Source organism: Pan paniscus, chromosome 1 (assembly GCF_029289425.2).
Source record: "Pan paniscus chromosome 1, NHGRI_mPanPan1-v2.0_pri, whole genome shotgun sequence".
Classification (NCBI taxonomy): domain Eukaryota; kingdom Metazoa; phylum Chordata; class Mammalia; order Primates; family Hominidae; genus Pan; species Pan paniscus.
The window spans coordinates 21,444,332-21,457,128 of NC_073249.2; the positions used below are offsets into that span (position 1 = coordinate 21,444,332).

Here is a 12,797-nt window from a genome sequence, read left to right on the forward strand (position 1 = left end):
GCCAGGCTCAGCTCATCACCGTCGTGGCCACCCCAGGTGGCTGGGGAAACCAAGGCAGGGGTTTTCTAAAAGTGACTGATCAAGCGCCAGGAGTGTGAGATGGGTTTAGCTTCTGGGGGTCCGCAGACTGGAGCAACTAAGATACCACGTCCCACTGTAGTGGGAGATGCCAGGCCTGCGTGGTGGTGTGGGGCTCAGGCATGACATTGTGGGAACATCCAGATTATCCAGGACTTGGTCTTAGAGGGAGGACTAGCAGATGGTGTGGAGGCTTGGGCTTGCACAGCCTCTCCTGGCTAGGGCCATCCCGCTGGGAGGGTGTGGTAACAGAGCCTAAGCCCACCAGCAGATGCTCACAAACCTGATGTGGCCCACCCACCCCCAAGTGTTCAAGAAGGGAGGTCTGTCCCAGGGTCCCGTCTCCCCTTCTCTTGTGGCAATCCAGCTTCCCACTGGGCATATACCCTCTAATACCAGCAGAATTGTCCCCTCGAAACTCCTGTGTTGAAGCCCTAACCTCCAGGAACTTCAGAATGTGGCTATAATTGGAGACAAAGCCTTTAAAGAGGTGATTAAGTTAAAATGAGTTCATTGGGGTGGGTCCTAATCCACGGTGGCTGGTGTCCTTAAAAGAAGAGGAGATTAGGACACAGATGCACACAGAGGGACAGCTATGTGAGGACACAGGGGGGAGATGGCATCCACGGGCCAAGGAGGGAGGCTGCAGGAGGAACCAGCCTCGCCCGCACCTTAATCTTGGCCTTCCCTTCTAGGACTGTGAGATAATCAGTGTCTGTTGTTTAAGGTACCCAGTGGATGATGCAGTGCTATGGCAGTCCCAACCGGCACACCCTCCAAGTTTGAGATCATTTCCAGCTTCCCTCGAAGCTGGGGTGCCCTTTGAACAGCTCTGGCTGGGGGATGTGTACTAGCCAGGGTTCTCCAGAGAAACAAAACCATAGGAAATATAGACACAGATACTATATACTATTTTTATATCTATATCTAGATATATAGCCAAAGACTAAAGTTTCCCAAAGAAGCAGCAGTTCTGCCTCCAGTCTGCCTGTGATGGCTAATTTTATTTATTTTGAGACAGGGTGTTGCTCTGTTTCCCAGGCTGGAGTGCAGTGGTGCCATCACAGCTCACTGCAACCTCGACTTCCCTAGCTCAAGTGATCCTCCCACCCCAGCCTCCTGAGTAGCTGGGACCACAGGTGCATGCCACCATGCCCAGCTACTTTTTAAATTTTTTGTAGACATGGGGTCTGTGTTGCTCAGGCTCATCTTGAACTCCTGGGCTCAAGTGATGCTCCCATCTCAGCCTCCCAAAGTGCCGGGATGACAGACGTGAGACAGTGCTTGGCCTGTGATGGTTCATTTTATGTGTACATTTGACTGGGCCACAGGGTGCCCAGATATGGGGTCACACATTATTCTAGGCGTGTCTGTGAGTGCATTTCCAGATGACACTAAGACTTGAATAGATGGACTGAGGAAAGCAGATTGGCCTCTGCAATGTGGCTGGCCTCGTCCGATCAGGTGAAGGCCTGAACAGAACCAAAGGTGGAGGAAGGGTAAGCCATGCACAGTTGCCCAGCATGGCTGGACACCGCGGCCCCCACCACAGGGACCTGGCCTCCCCCGTGACGGCACCGCCAGCAGCACAGCCCCAAACCCTTCCTGTCTTGGAGAGGCTCCTGGTGTGTCCCCACTGGAGTGGACACCTGTTGGGGTTGGTGTTTGCTTTTCTTCCCTGAGGCTGCACTTTCGGCATTTCTGTCCATGGCTCCCTGAGTCAGGGCTCACATGGGGCCAGAGGTCAGCCAGGCAAGCCCCAGAAAGGAGAGGGACTCAGCTTGCAGTTGGCATCTGCCCAGAGCTGGGCTTCAGTGAGACTCAGGGCTCAGCCTGGGCTTGAGTCTTGGCTGGGGGACACCACAGAGAGAGGGGTGTGCAGCCCAGGAGGGGCAGCCGGCCAGGCTGCACCAGGCCTAAGGGAGGCTGGGGGGTAGCCAGTCACCCGGAGTGTGCTCCAGGGGCTAATGAGCCCCCCTGCCCCTCGCCAAAGCCACCCCTGCAGGCTCTGGCCGACGTCCTGGTCATGACGGGGCCTGAGACAGCCGCCCTCCATCCACTGAGCTGCGGCCCAACCTGAGGCTCTGAGTGTGTTTTCTTTCTTTCTCACCATCAGTGCACTCCACCCTGCCCCACCCACCCCTGCCCCCGGCACGCTGCCTGGCACCGAGCAGGCCCCGAGTGTTGTCTGACAAGCTACAGGGGCTCGCCTGTTACCATACTCCCCTGCCAGTCCCTGGGGAGGGGTCTCCTCTCCCAGCCAGCCTGGAGCTAAGCCATGTCTCCCCATGTGGTAGCCATGCACACACACCCATGCATACACATATAAGCATACACCCAGACATGCACACAATGCACATACATATGCATGCACACACATAGCCACACGTGCACATGCATACACATGCACACACAAGGTTATAAACAAGTTAGTTTTATTTTACTCCCTTTCCTCTTGAGGCTGGGTCTGAATTAGGGAGGAGGACAGACAGGCCACAGGCAGGAACCCAGAGCCCCATTCCCCCAGCATGGCCAAGCCCCCAGGCCCTGACCACCACCCATTGGGTCCAAGCTGCAAGGCATGTCAACATCTTTGCAGAACTTCAAGCCTCCCAGAGGAACGGAAGGCCGGCATCGCAGAAGCTCAAAGAGGGTGTGGTCCTGTCCACCCCAGGCTCCCAGCTCCCAGTCTGTCTCAGTTTGGGGCTGGGAAGGGGAGGGCTGAAGAAGGAGCCCCATTTGCTGTTGCAGGGAATGGGGACACACACCCCCGCACCCCCACCAACTGATGCCCATACCAGGCACCCTGGGGCCTCCATGGGTTGCTGCAGGGAAGCACAAAGGGGAGAGCTGGCATCCCAGAGGACCTATTCCAGTTCAGGACAGGGGTGGAGGAGTCAATGCCCCACTCCCCCTGGGGTTCAGACCACAGCAGAGGGCCCTTTCTGGCTCCTAGGCCCTCTCTCCACCCCACCTTGGCCCCAGTGGTGACCAAGCCAGGGCACTCCTCTGCCGCTTTCAGCCCCTTCCCTGAGCAGCCTGGCTGCCCCTCTGGGCGGAGTCTGCCTGAGGCCACCGGCTAAGGAGAAGGCTGAGGAGAAGGGGTCGCAGGTTTCCACCGGAGCCCCGCAACCCTCCTCCTCCCTGGCCCAGCTCGCAAGCCAGCGCCCTCAGATCCACACGGTGGTCTTCCCGTCCCTGCTGCTGGCACTGCCCTTCTCGGAGCCAGCCCTGGGCTTGGCTCCTGGCCGCTCGTGGGTGCCGGGCCGGCCCTGCTCCCCGACAGTGCCCGCAGAGGTAGCACTGCCCGTCCGGGACGCGGGGGCGCCTGCTCTGGGGGGCCCCCGGGAGGCCGCAGGGAGGCCGACGCACGGCGAACTGTCCCGGTCGCGGTCCCCAGCCGCTGCCCCGTCGCGCAGCGCCTGCAGGGCCAGGTTTGCCAGGTTCTGGTCATGCGCCCGAGCGCGCTCGGCCGCCCGCACCACCAGGCTGTAGTCGGGCGGGCAGGCCAAGCCAGCGGCCGCCGCAGGGAAGGCGCAGGGCGGGGGCCGCGGCGGGGGGGCGGGGGCGGAGGCCGGGGGGCCGCGGCGGCCGCGCACCGCGTCCTGCGCGCTGCCCAAGCCCAGGTGGGCCATCTCACAGAGGTTGAGCAGCAGGCACAGGCAGCTGACCACGTACATAACCAGCAGGAAGACCGTCTTTTCAGTAGGGCGCGACACGAAGCAGTCCACCACGTGCGGGCAGGGCTGGCGGCTGCAGGGAAAGAACGGCCGCACCTCGAAGCCGTACAGCAGGTACTGGCCCACCAGGAAGGCCACCTCGAAAGCTGCCCTGGCCACCAGCTGGGCCACGTACACGCGCATCAGGCCCTCCCGCTGGATGCGCCTCCGCCCATCGTGTTGCCCGGTCGGGCCCGGGGTCCCTGCCGCCTTGCCGTCAGCGCCGACCCCCTTAGTGCACGCCTCCTCCGCGCCTGCCTCCTCCGCTTCCTCGCCGGCGCCCTCGGCTGCCCCCGTCTCCTCCTCCTCCTCCTCCTCGCCCAGGCCCAGCATGGGCTCCTCCTCGCCCAGGTCGGCGGGCTCAGGCCAGCCGGCGTGCGGGGGCGGCAGGTGCGCTCGGGGCGCGCGGCGTGGCCCCGGGCGGCGGCGGAGGGCGCGGCGCCGCTCCTGCTCAGACGCACGGGCCAGGCGGTGCACGGCGTAGCCCAGGTACATGACCGAGGGCGTGGAGATGACCACAATCTGGAAGACCCAGAAGCGCACGTGCGACAGGGGCGCGAAGGCGTCGTAGCAGACGTTGTCGCAGCCTGGCTGCCGCGTGTTGCAAGTGAACTTGGCCTGCTCGTCCGAGTAGATGGCCTCGCCGCCCACAGCCGTCAGCACGATGCGGAAGACCACCAGCACCGTGAGCCACACCTTGCCCACGAAGGTGGAGTGGTTGTGGATCTCCTCCAGCAGCCGCGTCAGGAAGCTCCAGCTCATGTTGGTCATAGGGGCGGGCGGGCGGGTCCTGTGGGGCGGGGTAGGGGTCAGCCAGGGGCCTGCACTTAGGAGTCCGCGGCGCTCAGAGCTCAGAGCCGGGGCTCCAGGCTTGCCTCGCAGCTGGCCCCTCTCTGCTTACACAGTCAATGACGTGGAGCTTACCGCCTTAAACGGAAGTGGAAGCCCCCACCTGATCCGGCCCCTGCTTGTGCAGATGCAGGGCCCCAGCTGGGTGAGTTGCCTTCATGAGGCAGATGGGGACACTGAGGCAAGCACCACTCAAGTGTGTGGGGACTGATGGTCTCAGTGTCCGCTGCACCCATGGCCACCAACCCAGCCCCAGCCGCATCCAGGTTGTTGGGGAGGGTCCCACAGAGTTTCAGCATCCAAAGGGTCTTCCCAGCCTGCCTAGCCACTCAATCCCTCCTGGCCCCTCCAGCTCCCTAGCCCCCAAGCCCCTGCAGCCCCATCAGCCCTCAGTCCTTCACAGCCCCCCGTGCCTGCACCACCATCAGCTCCCAGACCCCAAAGTGCCACCAGTCCACAATCCCCATAGCCCCTCGGCCCCCAGAGGCCCTGCTCTGCCTCCCTCCACACCCTGGACAGGGGCGTCGGGGTCCCTCCACCTCCACAAAATCCTCCATCCTCCCTCCAGCCCCCGGCTGGTCCCGCTGCCCTTCTCAGGTGCCCAGGGTCCCAGGGCTCCGCCCCCCCAGTCTAGGTTCCTGGTCCTCCATGGTCTCAACCCAGACCATCTCTAGCTGGGGTCAGGATGAAGCCAGTCGTCCGTCCAGGAGGGACGGTGTCCAGCGAGGTTATAGACCCAGTGATGTGAGGCCACACTCAGCACCTGCGACCCTCAGAGACAGCTATGCCGCAGACCAGCCAAGCCCAAGGTGGGCAAGTGCCCAGGAAAGGGCTGTGCAGCAGGGCCTGTGCTCCAAAGAAGGAGAGCTCCTGCAGCTCCCCTGCCCACCCTCTGCTGGCGGTTGCCCCAGGGCCAGTACCTGCTCCTGGGTCGCTGAGGCAGGAGACCCCTTAGCTCCCTCCGCCTCTGGCCCCCTCCCGGTACCTGGCCTGGGAGGCAGCAGCGGCAGGTGTGGGACCAGCAGCAGTCGCTGGTGAGGCTCCCAGCCTCTTTATGCAGCTGAGGCCTCCCCACCCAGGGCAGGAAGAGGGGGCAGTCAGGGTTCCTGGGGAAGTGGCCCTGCTTCCTCACATCTGTGCAGTACCCCTCAGAGCCACACACATTCACATGTGCACACACACTCAGATACATACCCACAGATTCACATGTGTACACATGCACACACGTGCACATGCATGAACACGCACAATGCATATGCAGATACCCATGCGCACACGTGCATACACAGGTACACGTGCATGCTCAGATACACATGCAAACAGGGTTAATGCAAACACAGATGTATGTGTACATCCACAGACATGCTTCTTTGCACTCACATGCAGACGTACATGCATGAAAACAGTGGCACATACACACTTGTGCGTATGCACACACATGCACATACGTATGCAGAACCACATACACATATATGCACACACATGCAAACAGATCCATGCACTCACACACACGTGTGATCAGGCACACACATATGCACAGGCGGGCACACTCCAGCCCTGAGGCCACCTCCCCTATCCCCCTGGCTCCAGTAGGCAGGGCCCACCTCCCTCCCCACCTGACCCATCACAGCAGGCTAAGGCCCACTGATTCCAGCCCTACAGGAACCTGAGACAGAGCAGGCTCAAGGGAGAGATGGGGCAGGAGGCCTTCAGTGCCAGGGCCAGCCTGCCCAGCTGTGTGGGGGCAATATTGAACAAATGGCTCTCTGGGGGCAGCCTGCAGTAATGGCGCCTGCCAGTGCCCATGGTGTGAGCATTCCCGTTGTGGCTGACTGCAGAGTGGCTTCCTTGAGTCAGCTGAGGAAACGGCGCCATTGGCTCAGCTCTGGAGACCACCGTGGCTCGGCCCTGGGCTGATGTGCCCTGGCGTCTGAGGGCTGGCACTTAGCTCTGGGGGCCTGTGTCACTTGCACCCACATAGTGGTCCTGGGAATGGTCTGGAAGAACCTGGGTCCTGGTCTCAGGGCCACGCCTATGGGGACTCCCAGATCCACACCTCCAGCCTGTAATTCTCTCTTGGGCCTGCTGCCACCCCCAACATGGGCACTCAGATGCCCAGCAAGCACAGCCAGTGCCAGAGGGCCACACCCAAATGCCACTCTGCTGTGCAGAGCAGCTTCCCTATCCCAGCCAATCCTGAGCCTGGCCCCGCCTGCAGGGCCTCAAGCACTTCACTCCTTGCCTGCAAGCCTGGGGAGCATTAGGACGCCCACCCAGCAGGACTCCTGCCCTGCCTGTGACTCCTAACCAGAGCAAATGCCACGGCCTCACCTGCCTTAGTGCCAGGTCCCCTGCCCCCACTCCACGCCTGGCTCCAGATATCCCCTCATGTGCTCTGCCCACGGCTCCCACACTGGCTGGAGCCCACTCCCGCCGGGAGCCTTTGCTACCTGGCCTCGCCACACACACATGCACAGGCGCACACACACAGGTTCAGCCCTTCCCTGAGGCTGTCGCTGTGTCACCGCCTTCCATGCTGCTAGTGACTATTCCATGTGATGACGATCACAGCTGGAGACCACAGGGTGTCTCACAGAGACGTGGGCAGTTTCATAGAAAATACAGCTATGTGGATGCACCTGGGTTCAGACACACACCTTTGCTCTGGCGCCTGCAAAGGCCTCAGTGCGAAAACACCCTAGGAGCAAGAATCTACCTGGGGCCCAGGCCTTGGTTCCTACCTCCACTCCCAATCACAGGAATCAGGAACCCCTGGTGGGGAACTGGCAGACCCGAGGGCTGGGGCTGGGAATGTACAGAAGAGCCTGGAGCAAACTGTAGTGTCAGAGAGGAAGTCTGTGCAAGCAGCACCTGCACGTAGAGCACCCAGTGCCTGAGACTGGATCCCTCTGAGCAGTGAAAGAAATCAAGTAGTCTTGTGTTACAGATTACAGACTGACATAGATTAGAAGCCAAAGTACCTGACTGAATGTACAACCAAATGGGGGACAGGAGACAGCTCCTCTGTGCAGAGTCAATCCAAAGCAGCCATGTGGACACTCTGTACTGGAGGGGAGCATGACCCCCAGCCCTACCTGTGGGCTGCACCTGGTAACCTGGCTTCAGAGGGTGTGGGAGGGAGAGGGGGAGAGCGCCTCTGCAGCATGCCTCCTACACCAACCCTAGCCAGGCAGCCAAGGTGTCATCACAAGCATCGTGAATGGTGTGGATGCTTCACAGCATCTCATGGGAAGGTCACGTCAACTCCATGGTATTCCTCCCAAAACCCATCCCCCTGAAGACTCATAAGGAAACATGAGGGTGAAAGGGATCCCACCCAAGGGGCATCCTACAGAACATCTGGCCAGTGTTCATCCAGACAGTGAGGACACCCCATACAAGGAGACCCAGGAGGCTGCCGAAACCAAGAGGAGTCCAGGGAGACACGGTGACTGACACCATGTAGGATCCATGGCGGGGCAGAAAAGGAGCTGTAGGGGAGAGGCAAGGACATCTGCATACAGCAAGGACCTCAGTTAATCCCAGCTCATCCATACTGGTCCATTCATTATGAGGAGCATGTCACGCTAATGCAAGACGTCAGCAACGGGGAAACTGGGTGTGAGGTCTATAAGAACTCTGCACTATCCTCACAACATTTCTGTAAGTCTTACTGAGCTCAAGCAATTCTCCCACCTCAGCCTCCTGAGTAGCTGGGACTACAGGCACATGCCACCATGCTGGCAATTTTTATTTTTATTTTTTAAGAAATGGGGTCTTAAGCCGGGCGCGGTGGCTCATGCCTGTAATCCCAGCACTTTGTGAGGCTGAGGTGGGTGGGTCATGAGGTCAGGAGTTCAAGACCAGCCTGGCCAATATGGTGAAACTCCATCTCTACTATAAATACAAAAATTAGCCGGGCGTGGTGGCACGTGCCTGTAGTCCCAGCTACTCAGGAGGCTGAGGCAGGAGAATCGCTTGAACCTGGGAGGCGGAGGTTGCAGTGAGCCGAGATTGCACCACTGTACTTAGCTGGGGCAACAGAGTGAGATGCTATCTCAAAAAAAAAAAAAAGAAAAGAAAAAAGAAATGGGGTCTTAATACAAAAATTTGCCAGGCATGGTGGTGCGCTTGTAGTTCTAGCTACTTGGGAAGCTGAGGTGGGAGAATCGCTTGAACCCCGGAGGGAAAGATTGCAGTGAGCCGAGATCATACCACTGCACTCAATCCTGGGTGACAGAGCCAGACCCTATCTACTTTTTTTTTTTTTTTTTGATGGGGTCTCGCTCTGTCGCCCAGGCTGGAGTGCAGCCGCACAATCATAACTCACCGTCATCTCCTTGATCTCCTGGCCTCAAGCAATCCTGCCTCAGCCTCCCAAAGAGCTGGGATTACAGGCATGAGCCATCCACACCTTGGCCCTTTTCTGTGAAAGTGCTGTAAAATAAACCCCTACTTAAAATAAAGAAAGGACCATGATAGAGAGGCGGGACAAGCTGAGGTGGGCACTGTCTAGTGCTGCAGGATGAGGCTGTCAGCAGGGGCTTGGTGGAGGCCCTCGGGAGGAGAGGGGAGGGGTGCTGGCCCCCAGGGAGCCAGGCCCGGGATTTGCAGACTATGTACACACAAGTCCAAGAGATCTCACTCCAAAGCTACACCTCCAGGGTGCCCAAAATGAGGATTGGTGGGGAGAGGCTTCAGCTTGGCCAAAGAGCTGGAGGCACCCTTGGGCTTCAGAGTCTGGGAGGAGGCAGCTGCTGGGGTTAGTAACGTGTCAGGGCGAGGTAGGGGGGTGACCACAGGAGGCCACCAGCCAGGACGCTGCCTGGCCCAGGTCTGGGAGTGGTGAGGCAGGGTCAGCCTCAGGGAAGGCTGTGGGAAGTAGAGGAGGATGTGGGCATTGGTGGAGGGCCGGGGACTCACAGGATTCTCATACTGGGGACCAGGGTCTCATGGGGGCTCGCTACTAGGCCAGGGTGTGAAAGGGGGCTTCACAGTGGGGGCGGTCTCACCCTGGTGGCATCGGGGGCTCACAGGAAGGGCTTCAAAGGGGTGTGCAGCAAGAGCCAAGGGACTCACCATGGGGGCTCACAGTGGGGGCCACCTCTGGGAAGGGTTTCAGGGCAAGCAGGCCCAAGCCGAGGCTGCCTGTCTGCAAACCTGGCTGGGCCAGCTCTGACCAGTGTCCTGGTGTCCTGGTATCTCAGGACACCGGTCAGAGCCGGGCCCCCTCCCCCATCAAGCTCCTGCTCATCCTGGGTCTGAACAAGGGTCCTGAGGCACTGCAGAACGAGCCCCGCCCTGCTGGGTGTAGCACAGGGTCAGGGGCCCAGGTATTTCCTTCCACCTCCAGGCCCTCCCAGGGCAGGCCGCGAAGGGTGGGTGTTTTCTGCAGTTTAGGGCAGCCACCAGACAGGCACCCACGCACACAGTTCACCAGGCGGGACCCTGGGGCAGGCTCCTCCCCTCCCTGAAAACGATGGTACCCCAGCGCATGGCAGGCACTGTGCTGTCGCTTGTCCACTCACAGTCCAAAGCAGATTCCCAGTCCCACTTCCCCGGGGGCTCCTGCAGGCACAGTCCCCTCCTTCCCCTGCACTCCACTGCAGGGCCCTGTGTGGGGACAGTCCTCACTCAGAGGGGGCTACAGCACTCACCCATCCTCAGGCCTTAATTTCTCCTCACCCGCTGACAGGCCGTAGCCCCCTACCCTGATGCCCAGAGCTCAGCTCTGTGGTGGCAGCTCCACTACCTGTCCTCCATGTCCCTGCCTGAGCCCCCAGCTGCCTGTCCTGGACAGCCCAGGCCCTGGGACGGTCAGCCCCGAGTGCACCCTCAGCCATGCTCCTCTGGATGCCCTGGTCCAGAGGGAGGTGCAGAGCTCAGCCACCTAGGACCCAAGCCCGAGGCCTGGAACCCTCCCTCCATGCCCACTCTGCCCCAGCAGCTCTGTGGCCGGCCTCACTGTCCTGCCTGTGCAGCAGTAGGCCCCACTGGGTGTGGGCACCAGCCATCCTCATGCATCCTTCACATGTACACACAGGGCATGCTCCTCCCTCCACCCCCCCCACACACAAGCAGTGCACACTGCCACATCACACTGCTGCTCGAGCTCAACATGGAGCTGGGCTCACACACTCACTCTCACACATAGCCATTAACCCTCCCTATTCAGACTCAACCTCACCACGTGCCTCCCTCAGGAGTCCCCACCAGGCCCAGGAAAGCAAGGTGCCCCCACCAAGACCCCAAGTGCCTGCCCACATGATGGCTCCCCTTACATGGCCTGCCACAGCTCCTGAACTGACCAGATCCCCAGGAGCCCAAGAGCATGGGTGTGGTGCTCAGAAATGTCAGGGGAGTGAGGGGACACTGAGGAACGTGGTGTGGAGGTATGAGTCTGTGGGATCCCCAGCCCCTGCCAGGGCCGTGCACACGTGCAGGTGGCAAGGCAGCATCCAGGCTGGTGCCTCCTCCCCCGTGGAGCCCTCTCCTCCCTGGGGTTGTTGGCGCTGTTGGCGCTGTGAATGCGTGGGCCCCTCCTGCAGCCTGTTCTTGAGTTCCCTCCCTCGGGGTCCCAAGCAGGAACAGAGCTGTCAGGCCCAGAAGTGAGGGGCTGTTCCTCCCCTGGAGGTGGACCAAGGGGGCGAGTTAGGCCTGGGTCAGGCTGGGAGTGTGTCATCGCTGCAGCCTGGGCAGCTCCCCAGGCCAGCCTCCAGGGCTGTTGCAGGCCTGGAGCTGAGCCACACACCCTCCAGAAACCGAGCCCTGGTAGGTATCCATACTGGGAGTGAGGGGGTGATGATTACCCCAGCCTCCTAAGGCTGTCCCTGCCCTCCACCCGCAGGATCCACGAACCCGTCTCTTCCCTCCTGAACGCCCAGCAGCCAGGAATCCTGGGCTCACTGCCATCCAGCCCCGGGATGGGGGCCCCCGCGCCTGGGCTGTGGCCTCCCTGCGCAGCAGCCCTGGGGTGCTCCGCCCTCCCAGAGGGGTGTGGGCCTCCCCCTCCTCAGCCACGCCGCCCCTTCCTTGCACTGAGGGCCTGCCCCAGCGCCCCGGGGGGGCCTCCACCCAGTTAATCACAGCACTGACAGGCACTGGGGTTGGATCCTTGACCACAGGGTCTGCTGGGCTTCAGGCCTAGGCTGGGCCCCAGTGCAAACTTAGTGGCTTGTGGCCTTCTATGGAGGGGACTGAGCAGGGCCCCAGGTCTGTCTATACCAGGGGCAGGCTGGCCCCCTCACCTCCAGGTGGCCGCTGAGGGTGGGGGACTGGGCCTGGACACAATGCAGCTGGCTGGTGTTTCAGAGGCCAGCCCTACCGCTACCTGAGGGGCCCCAGCTGCTGGGGGAGGTACTGAAGGCACCCCCCTCCCGCTTGCCAGCTGTCCCAGAGCAGACCCCGCCGGCTGGTGCCCACCCTGCGGTGAAGGCAGCTGGACCTGAAGGACACAGACATGGAGTGGGGGGGCCACCCCACCATCTGCGTGGAGCAGCGGAGCCCAGGAGGGGGTGGCAGGCGCAAGGAGTGCACCCTCCTAGGGCTGGTCCTTAGGAAGCCCTCCCTCCTTCGGGGCCTCAAGGCCAGGGGCACAGCGTGAGGCTGTCTCCTGGGGCAACAGCCCCCAGCCCCATGAGGTACATACATGGACCCCAGCACCCTACCTTCTCCAGGCCAGAAAATTCCAGTCTCCCTCAGAGCCCTTCCACCTGCTTGGATGCTGGTCCTCCCCGAGGGTGTGTGGCCGAGCCAGGGCCACCTCTCGCCACCAAGCACAATGGGGGCTGGAGGAGGGGCCCTCAAGGGCCCCATTGTTCCCCCCTCGGCCTCAGGGTCTGAATCCCTGATTGTCCTGGGGGGCAGGGCAGCGGGCAGGGCTTTCCAAGCCCAAGCAGGTCAGAGGCCAGCCCCAGCCTCCGAAGCTCAGTCCACCTGCCCTGGAGCAAGCGACCGGGGGCTGCCTGGGCCCTCCCCTCCCCTCTCCTGCCCAGCCGCCCAGTCCAGGCGGCTCTGGCCTGTATCCTCCGGCAGTCTGGGCTCTGGGCGGGGACTCTTCTCCCCGCCCCCATTTCCGGCCAGGCGCCCTGCCTGCCTCCTTCTCTCCCACCCATCTGTCTGCACCCCACCCCAGAGGCACCTCACCTAGGC

At 61.3% G+C, this 12,797-nt stretch overlaps 1 protein-coding gene across 1 annotated transcript; it reads right to left on the reverse strand.

Annotated features, from left to right (window-relative positions):
* Positions 1 to 2,496: 2,496 nt before the first annotated feature.
* GJC2 (gap junction protein gamma 2) lies at positions 2,497 to 12,645 on the reverse strand. The gene is made up of 2 exons (XM_034948317.2): positions 12,314 to 12,645; positions 2,497 to 4,587 (listed from the first exon to the last, which is right to left on the reverse strand). The coding sequence occupies exon 2, from the start codon at positions 4,566 to 4,568 to the stop codon at positions 3,249 to 3,251; it is 1,320 nt and encodes a 439-aa protein (XP_034804208.1). The 5' UTR covers positions 4,569 to 4,587; positions 12,314 to 12,645; the 3' UTR covers positions 2,497 to 3,248.
* Positions 12,646 to 12,797: the final 152 nt, after the last annotated feature.